The following is a 10,518-nucleotide window of genomic DNA, read 5'->3' on the forward strand; positions in this document are numbered from 1 at the left end:
TCCATTTGATTTTGTCATGTGTGAGGGTATGAGATTGGCATTTGATCAAGAGCACGAAGCCCTTTAAGTACCATGATGTTGGTGGTGGCATTAATTGTTCAACTTCGTTGATGTTGGTGGTATTGATTATTGAACTCTTCTACCATGGCCTTAACAAAAAGGTACTCTTCACTCAAAGGAAAATAATTGGTTAGGCATGCTAAGCTTTTTCCACCATATTAGGAGACGAACCCTTCACTCAAACCAAAATCATTGGTTAGGCATGTTAAACTTTTTCAATTTCTACCATATTATAAGGTTGAGCAATCCAAGTCTGAAGATTTTGAGCTAGATGATGTTTACGTAGCTCGTGTTGATGATCCCATTTCTAGTAGTGTTGAATCAATGATGAGTTTGATGAGTGATCATGTTGATCAGTGATTTGTAGTCTTAATGTCTAGTTTTGTTGCTACAACTACTACTATTGGGGTTGCCGAGGAGTCTAAGGAGTCCTCAAACTCTGAGCCAGATGTTGTTTATGTAGCTCCTGTCGATGATCCCATGTCTAGTAGTGGTGATGAGTTTGATCATGTTGAGGAGTGATCAATTTGATCACTAATATATAGACTTGTAGTAGGCTAGTGACCCCATAGCTTGTAGCATTGTTTTTAGACTCTAGAGGCCATTTAGAGCCTCATTCATTATGTATTTTGTTGTTGATATGTATTGCACTCGGTCCCATTTAGATATTTTCACATTTACATGGTATATAGATGACAAAACTTTGAATATTTTGTCTCTATTGGTTTGGAATCATGGTTTTAAATCTTAAAAATAGTTTTTCATGAAAAATTAATTATTTCATGTGTTTTTTTAAAGACCGGTTCATTGAGATCTGATCAATTTGGTTTTTCCGGTTCCAATTTTGAATACTATGGTAATGCTTTAAAGGCTCCTCCATGTTGTCTTCTCTGGATTTACTTTTGTTAAATTTGGCAACTTGGACCAACATCCACCTCAAGACAGCTCATATGATGGAAATGATTATTGCATTGGATTCCTCTTTTGGAGAGGTACAATTTTAATATAAAGATCATCTCATTCTGACAAGCAGAAATGGAATTATGAATTTATTTCTCTTATGGACAAATTGTCAAGGTTAGAGGATCTGGCAGAAAGCCGAATTCTTTTGGGTCAAACAGGCCGAATTTCAAAAGCGTTGGCCAGGGGTGATTTGACAAGCGTTGACCTCGGTTTTTTGGGCCAGAAATTCGATTTTTGGAGGTCGCATTTATTGGCACAGAAATCGAGAATTTTGGGACAATTTGACCAGCATTGACTTTAGGTTTGACTGACGAAATCTGCAGCAGTATTTTCTCTCTCCTTTGACTGGGTTTGACCAAAGAATTTGAGCTAACTTTGACTCTCCTAGAAGACCGAATTGGACTGCTGTTTGGAGGATGTTTTGGGGCAGCTTTAACCACCGTTGACTTTCTGGTTAGGGCTGATTTGACAGATCTGTTTTGGGCTTGTATTTATGATATTTGTACTCTCTCTCTCTCTCTGTGCTGAACTATTGAAGAATAATAAAAAGATTTGATCAAGGGGTTTCCCCACATTGGGGTTTGTAACTTTGTCCCTGGCATCTGCCACATCTTGTGTCCCCCTGTCTTGGCTTGTTTTCTGCATATGATTTTATGTTCTATCTGCATTTACTGTCAATGTTTATAAGTTAATGTGATTGCAAGTGGATATAATTGGAATTTGTCATTGGGCTGTTAAAAGAACATTGAAGTAAATTGTCTTAAGCATAGAACATACCATCATTATCTAAAATTAACAACTATAGATAAGCACCTCTCTTATACTTGAATCTATGAAATTATTAAAATAGATGAAAATAGTATATCCTATCTATGAAATTGGAAATTAATGAGATGAGTAAAAGTTCTTCACAAATTCAAGATGGTATGGATGGCTTAGATAAGATATCTCACAACGTCAAAGATTAAGATTTTCTGTGATTTGAATAAGTAATTCTAGTCTCTAACGTGAATAATGCAAAACGCAACCAGGGAAAATTGTGATATAAGAGAGGGACAACCTGTTAGATTTTACCTGTTGCTCAGTACTTGTTCACCTTCAACAGCAGCAGTAGCAACTTCACCAGTTGCAGCCTTGATCCTTGTGCAGCCAGTTTGCAGTTCATGACGAGAAGGGTGCACTAGAGAGTTCATACGTAGGGCGCAATAGTTATAAAGATCCAATCAGTCAGTAGGGCACACCAACATCTTTGGAAGGCACACAAGGGTAAGAGAACATTGAATGAGGAGGTTCCAGATTCAGTAGGGTGCAGTTTCCAAGGGAGATGGATGCAGCAAATTCATCCTTCGACAAATGCTCTATTCTAGGCAACCCTATCCATGCATGAGGACGTGTCTTCCCAAGGGAGCGGCTTCTCTCCTGAAGGGAGGATATTCATTGTATGTGTACAGATTCAATGTATTCTTCTGTCTCCTACTATATAAAAGAAACAAAGGGCACTTCACTAGGTTGCTTATGGTTTCAGTGATGTGATTGAGTGCTGCAGATTTAACTTTTTGTCTTAAATTTTCAGATTGATGTGTTTGTACTATGTAGATCTAGCATTCCTTACCTGTTGTTTTCATAGGTGGTCAATCAATTTTAAATTCCTAGCATAGGTTTTTTTTTTTAGTGCAGACCCATTAACCATGCACTGAAAAATAACACAGAACAACCTGCCCAATCAATCTCAGTCTCCAGTCAGCTTGAAATTGGAGTTCTAAATGAACTCTGATCTGTAATCAGCAGTACCCTTCGAATGGATCAAACATGTATCTAAAATGTAGCACAACAGCAAAGAAAACAAATGGAAATGTAGTCATCAAGTAAATTACACAGCCTATCCACTGCCTGTATAAAGCAATGTTATCAGAACCAGTCAGACTGGACCAGAACCCGTCCAGACCAGATCCAATTGGTTAGTCTGGACCAAGTTCCTACCAAACAGGGGCCAAACCTGTTACCAAACTGAACTGATAGGAAAGTTCAGAGTGTTCAGCAATACAATTCAATCAATTCAGGAAGCCAGTTCTGACTTGGTATGGTTGTAGTTGGTCACCTGTCAGCTTAGTAAAAGAAGTCAGTCTCCCTGGTTCATCACCAGAATCAGGATCAGCAAATGCAGGATTGATAGCACAGCTTTATGGGGACAGTGTTGAGACATCTCCTTATCTGCATTCATGTCAACAAAGCTACATTCAGAGTAACCTCCACTTTCTTGCTCTTTGGATGAGAGACATTGTAACCATTTCATTCCAAAGAATAACCAAGAAATATTACCTTCACACTTGTATCATCAAACTCTCATCTCTTCTCCTTGAGAACAAAAGTGTAGCTAGCCAAACCAAACACTTTGATCTGTCCTACACTGGGCTTATCTCCTGTCCAACACTCCTTGAATATCTTTCCTTCCACTGCGTTAGAGGGATGTCTGTTGAAAAAGAAAGCAGCTGCATGGATTGCTTCAATCCGTAAAAAAGAAGGCAAATGTCTGTTGAAAAAGAAAGCAGCTGTATGGATTGCTTCAACCCATAAAAAAGAAGGCAAATTGTTTGCCTTCATCAACATAACCCTATCTGTGAAAGTTTTGTTTGTCCTTTCTACAATGTCAATATATTCCAAAGTATAAGGTGCATTCTTCTAGTAGAAATTTGTAACTCATTGGAATGTATTCATCCATATTGTCTGTGCTTAGCACACCTTTATCTACCTACCATGCTCCTGTATTTTCCAGCATTGAATTTTTTGAAAGTCTTGAAGGCCTGAAACTCCCCCCTGAGGAACTACACTGGAGCACATATGTTTGAATATACAATGTGTCTAAAGGTGCTTCTGCTCTCTGTGCTCCAATTTTATCAAATTTTTGTTTATGTTAATGTTACCATAGACAAATGTTTCAAAAAAGAAGTCACCTGAAGTAAAAGCAGGTAAACCAACAAATAATCCATGCAGCTTCTTGAGACCATCATAATCCAAATGTCCCAGGCATTTATCCCATATCTTTGACTTAGAAGATACCTCAGACATATCTACAGAATCAAAATTTTGATAAACTTCCCTGAAGTTTGTATGGCACATTAAACCCTTCTCCTATTGAGATGACATCATTTCTTTTTCACAAGACATTTGCCATCTTTGAATTGTACAGGAAGGTGGTTACAACTTACAAATGAAACTTATTCTACAGAAAGCAAATTCCTACACAATCCTGGTAGATAAAGAATTGGACCAATCAATCTTCTCTTATCATCTTGTAAAATAACAGGGATGTGATTGCTGCCAACAACTGGAATCACATGTTTGTTAGCCAATATCACAGAATCACCGATTGATTCCTTAAAGTGAAAACAGCTCACTGAAATTAGTCACGTGCAATAGTCAATGTCTATAGGCTAAGAATCCTCATCATGAGAGGCATGTATGGCAGCAACCTACATATGCACCTCCATCTTTTCTGCAGTATTGTTGGACTGCTCCTTGGGTTTCTAACAGTCCTTGGCATACTGGCAGCATTTGACCGTTCTCTGTCATCCATTATGTTGCTGCCCTCCCCCATGCTCGTAACTTCTTTTGCGTGGATTCCTTACCCTTACATTTAGCAGCATGGGGTCCACAAGAATCTCCTTTGTTGATTCCTACATTCCTTAATCCCTCCACCCAAAGAAGCAAGCCTTCAATGTCATTGAAGCAGATGGTTCTCACATGTCCTTTTGTGCACAAACTAGTGATGAATGGACCAAATTCTGAAGGTATTTCATGTCACAAGTTGATAATGTTTGCTGTTACCACTCGTTGTCCAACTACATCCAACTAATTTCAAACATTCTTCATGTTTTGGAGATGCTCAACAACTAAATCACCTTGGCCCATCTTGAGTGGCCCCTATTGAGACCTCAACTGGATGATTTGTACATTAATGGAACCTACATAAACATTGGCCAAGGTGTTCCAAGCATCCTTGGGAGTTTTGCACTTCCTAGTATTTGTCTATATGGTGGGGATGACAAAGAGGTTGAAGATCTTAAGGGCATTATCCATATTTTCCTGATATGCATCCTATACATTCTCTGAATCAGTATCAGCAGGATCTGGGACTTTAGCAGTGATGCGACCCACAATTTGAAAAGAGTGAAAACAGATTGCATGGCATCTACCCATGTACCTTTATTTTCTCCAGCTAAAAAAAATTCTGTCCAAGCATTTAACAAACCACGGATAGAGGATGATGCCATTTGCACACACAAATTTCATAATTTCAGCAAATCATGAATCTGGAAAAAAATTGTCAGTTGACAGAATAAAAAAAGAATAACAGAACTTAACACAAATTTAACTCCACTCTGATACCAAAGATATTTCATAATTTCAGCAAATCATGAATCTGGAAAAAAATTGTCAGTTGACAGAATAAAAAAAGAATAACAGAACTTAACACAAATTTAACTCCACTCTGATACCAAAGATTAGTTATTAGTTTTCTATGCAGACATAACTAAGAAAAGCTAACAAACTATCATAGAAATCTAGCAACCAGAGAGAATACATAACACGCTTAAGTTGGCCATTGTACGCCCCCAAAAATACATTGCTTGCATTCACAAAGAATACCTTTCCCATCAACTACAAAGTTCAATGTGCATAAATATTCATTGAAATTTAAAAGAGAAGAGTGATCAAAGCCGACTCTGTCAAGGAATATTTTTTTATCGTCTCCTAAAGAAATATCTATCATTAATTAAGGTGGACTTCGTCACTGATCAAAGTTGACCAAGTCATACTAACTAATGGAAGATACAGCTAAAGCACAAAAAAATATTACAAGTTAGAATCCAAGTTAGTGGTTTTGCTGAAGGATCCATATCCATAGATAAAAGGTTAGAATAGAGTAGCAATAGGAGATGCCATTGCACTCCTGCTCTTATACTTATATTAGATGTATTCTCAAGTTCCATTGACCTACTATTGTGGTCATGCATTGGACATTAATAAACTTATCTTCATCTTATCTTATTACGACCCAACAGGCTTCATGGTATGTGTGTCATATCTTCTTCCTTATTTGATAAGTTGTGATTCACTCCCAAAGCAAAGATGCACACCCCAAGGAAGTGTTGGAATTCTTTTAACCGTTATCTTGTTGAACCCTCATTCCATTTGTGCATGCAAGTATTGAATCTCCAAAGTCTAAGTAGGGGATATCCGAGGTGGTTAGGAAGGAGCTTCCTTTGGAATTATATTTTTTAGTGGAAGCACTTGCTAATATAGGCTTGTTCTAAAGTCCTTAAACGATGAGCCCATATACTGCTAACACACATGCTCAACTTTTCATGCAATCTCTCAACTATTTTTGAGAATGATAAGGCCAAGCCACCTACAGATATATGTTTGTTGTGGATAGATTTAGTACAAATATGTGGTTGGAAGTTAAAACACCCATATCAATAACAAAGGATATCCTCCAGAATCCAATCTCCATCATACGCTCATTCTACTTCTCGTTACAGTCATGTTATGGTTGATTCTCCATCATATTGGAAGTTCTTTGGTTGCTTTATAGAGAACGTAGGTTTCTTTTAATAGTTTCTATTCATTTCATTCTCTATATTGTTCACTTCTTTTCATCTGGCATAACCTCTCATGCTTAGAATCATATAATTACAGATAGGCGTAGTGGTACTGGTACCCCAACCCAATACATCAAATTCAAAACCCATGAGACTCAAGCGCTAATCCCACAATATTTAAGGTTTCTTGCCATGAATGTGGTTTAGGTTACAAAAGCCTGGGTATTCTTCCAAATACCTAGGATTCTCCCAATCTCACATTAGCCTCTTCAACATGTGAATGACACATCAAATTTCAGTCTGCCTTTCCTATGAATATAACCATTATGCCTAAGGTCATTGACTAGGTTTCCACATCAAACATCCTCCAATAAAGCAGTGCAGATGATCCTTTTCCTGCTGCAAAACGGGGGCTGATTTGGAATTCCAGTGCAGCAGCAGTTCCTATCTTTGTGCTTCTTAATTTATAGAAGACAGCCGCTGGCTGAAATAACAATTCTCACGCACCAACTACAAGGTCTGTTTCTGCAAAAGATCATTCACAGCCACTAACAACTTAATAATGCCAGTGAGGTATTATTTCACATTTTGAAGGCAGGATGCTTCCCTGTGTTGTTTTTCGTTGCACCTAGGATTTTAAAACCAAATGGATATTTGTTATATTCTATTGAAGAGTATTGAGCATTTGCATATGCAGTGCTAATAAAGAAACAAACTAGTCTTAGGAACTCTAGCAAAAGGTGCCCCAATGCCTCAACTTGATGAATCTTATAAGTATTTATTTGCTCGGTCAATGTCACCCGTCCCATTAGTGATTATCGTGAACAAAGCTCTAAAACTTTTTCTCTGACCTGCTTTGGCAAGCAAAGGACCAACCAGATTGCTACTTTAATTATCCAATCAGATTTCATACTAGTACAAAATCCACCTACTCAAGCATTTCAGGACTAGAAGAAGCTGTTAAGTACACCATTGCAGGGGTGCATCTTGAAATATAAAAAAGATTAGAATGCATTTTGACACTGCTCATAAAAGGTCAGAACGCACATACAACAATGTGACTTATAGAAAACCTGAGTAAACTATAAGAGATTGTAGAAAAAAGCAGCATAATACCCTCCAACAAACACTAAGAAAGCACATAAAAGCAAACGTGCATACTTGCATCTCATAATCAACGGAGCTGGCTTGAGAGCTTTTGGACCGTTCCGTATCCCTTTTCTATGCGGCGTCACCTGTTAATTCAACACTAGATCAATCACCCATGAAACGCTTTAAAATATGTGCCCAGAAACCGTAAACCCTTTCAAATATCTTCCCAAAAACGGGAAATAGGAAACAGAAGGCAAACACGAACAACGAGGAACGAGACTAGAGGATTTCGGGAACCCACCCCAGGCGTATACTATGCATATAAAATCATTCGTAATGAACTAGTGATTAGTCATTACTGTCCACAACAGTAACATTGGTCAAATGGACCATATACCAATTTCCTCCCATCTGCAGCCTAAATTCTCTGATCCAAAACCTCTATTTTATCGAATTCAAATTGAGCATGAGATCAAAAATACAAAAACTGAAAAATCCGTGGACTGACCTTTCTCTTGGGAACTGCCATGAGCTGCATGGAACCCACCGGAGCAAATTCCTCCATTCCCGATTCTTGCAGTTGGCACTTCTGATCATTAATTGACATCGATCCATCTGGACTTCTCGCGAAGCCGAAAGTCCCCAGATCCTCGTTAAAATGGCCTTCAGATGGATCAAGATTAACCGATGTTGAAATAGCCCTTGAATCAGGAAGGGTCCATCTCGTTAGGCTCACTCTAAAATCCAATGCTCCCGTAAGCCTTCCCAGTCGCAACATTTTCGATAGCAATGAAATTTCGTTGACACGGTCACTTTTCCGGTTTGTGAATCAAGCCTTCGTTCGAAAGGTTTTTGGAGGGCTTAAGGCTCGGCCCTCAATTTACGGTTCGGTAAAATAAACAGTACCTTTATAACCAGGCTTCATCTAAGGAGTTAAGAGTGCCCTAGTAGCCTTAGCCATGGCCTCATGGAATATGGGACATCTCGTGAACACTAACGACTGGTTGAAATTGCCATATGATTCCAGTGCAAGGTCATATATTGTTTCTAAGTGGGTAGGAGTTTTGTTTTCTTAGACCTGAAGAGAACAAGTTAATATTGGAGTTTGTAGGGCTCAAGTTAATATTATAAGATCTATAGGTTTTAATGAAGTATATTCTATATAAATTATTAACAAGTTATTTTAGGTGGTCATGGTTTCTCTATCTACATAACATATAATATAATTGTAGGTTAAGATTTTGAAATTGTATAAATAAAGACTAAGTGTAAATATTGTGAGTTTTTTCTTATTTAAAAAAAAAAAATCAATTACTTAATGTATACATAAGTGAAACATTTCATAAACATAAAATAGATGGTATGGATTTGACCATGAGCATTTTCATACATTTGTGTTTTTTTCTTCTAGCTCAAAGTTATGATGATCAAGTTGACCAACTAGATACATGTTTATAATGTACCTTTTATTACTATATAAGCATTTTTGTAACTCTTTATCTAAGCACATATTTTAAAGGCTTGATTGAGTCAACCACAATTATGACACACCCAATTACATTTACAATTTATAAGGTATACGAGAGTCTTGTGAAGTAGTTCACTGCAAACCAAAAGAGACATTTAAATTACCACATCTAGCAAGGGGATAATTGTCTCCTCCACCATGCCTTGATCTCCATATTCATTTTCACTCATGATGTGGTTATGTTGTCCTCTACCCCTCCAGGTTTATAGAGCTAGCTAAATGCCCTTTTGAGGCTTTGCAAACTTCGGTGGTGGATAATCAACTTTAGAAAAACCAAGATTGTGATCTACAATGGCTCGAAGAAGACCCTCTTAATTTATCACTTTTAATTTAGGGAGTCTTGTGAATTAGTTCACTACAAACCAAAAGTGACATTCAAATTACCACATCTAGCAAGGGGACAAGCGTCTCCTCCATCATGCCCTGGTCTCCATATTCCTCTTTGTTGATGACGTGGTTTTGTTGGCCTCTGCCCCTCAAGGTTTATAGAGTTAGATAAATTCCCTTTTGAGACTTTGCAACCTTTAGTGGTGGACGATCAACCTTGGAAAAGCCAAGATTATGATCTGCAATTGCTCAAAAAAGAGCCTCTTAGATTATTACTTTTAATTTAGGGGGAAGGAGATTGAGCAATTTGAATTAGATCATTATATAATTTGTCATCTATCTCAATGATTTCAAAGCAAATGACATTTTTTGGGGGGTAAAACTTTCATGATTAAGTGTCAAACCCTATGATGTTGTTCTACACTCAAAGACCTTTCCAAAAGTGCAAGAATTGTGTCAATTGGAGTTCTTATGCAAAATTTGTGTCTCCCATAAGTTGACATATTTTGTTTAACCACCATGGTTTGAAAGGCTACCACGACAACCCTCATTACTCTTGCAAAAGGGGCTATCCATCTGAGGACTTGGAAGAATTATCTACAAGGGTCAAATTTGTAATTCTAGTAGGGAGTTGAAAGATTCAAACTCAACACCTAGTTGGCTATTGAGCTATGTTGTAATCGGGCCACTACAAGGAAAAGGATTATTTCTTATTCCATAATAGAGCAAAGCAATTGGGAATGGGAGTGAGAGAGCATAACACATGGGTTTGGTGTTCTCTACCAGACTATCAGGGCATGAGCCTTAAGTGACTCCATAGACAGCGCCTTCTCCTTTGTATTTGCATTATTTCCTTTCTAAACAAAAGAGAGAGCAAAGAAACCTCAGCTTCTAATTGGATTTTCTCCTGTAAGGGTTTCCCAGAGCATATCTTGTATCCCTTAT

The 10,518-nt window shown here is 37.7% G+C and overlaps 1 protein-coding gene across 2 annotated transcripts in view; it reads right to left on the reverse strand.

Annotated features, from left to right (window-relative positions):
- LOC149230838 (uncharacterized) overlaps nucleotides 1–8,727 on the reverse strand; it is a 50,080-nt gene extending 41,353 nt beyond the window's left edge. The window contains exons 1-2 of one of the 2 annotated variants that reach the window (XM_089376147.1): nucleotides 8,227–8,727; nucleotides 7,788–7,861 (exon numbers count right to left, since the gene is read on the reverse strand). In XM_089376147.1, the coding sequence (XP_089232273.1) occupies nucleotides 7,788–7,861; nucleotides 8,227–8,496 (344 nt within the window). In that variant the 5' untranslated portion in view covers nucleotides 8,497–8,727. The remainder of the gene's footprint in view (nucleotides 1–7,787; nucleotides 7,862–8,226) is intronic. The other variant, XM_089376146.1, reaches the window with a different exon arrangement.
- Between the last annotated feature and the right edge of the window lie 1,791 nt (nucleotides 8,728–10,518).

The sequence above is a fragment of the Pinus tabuliformis genome, chromosome J (genome assembly GCF_031772625.1).
Source record: "Pinus tabuliformis cultivar Carrire ecotype Pingquan chromosome J, CPIR1, whole genome shotgun sequence".
Lineage (NCBI taxonomy): Eukaryota > Viridiplantae > Streptophyta > Pinopsida > Pinales > Pinaceae > Pinus > Pinus tabuliformis.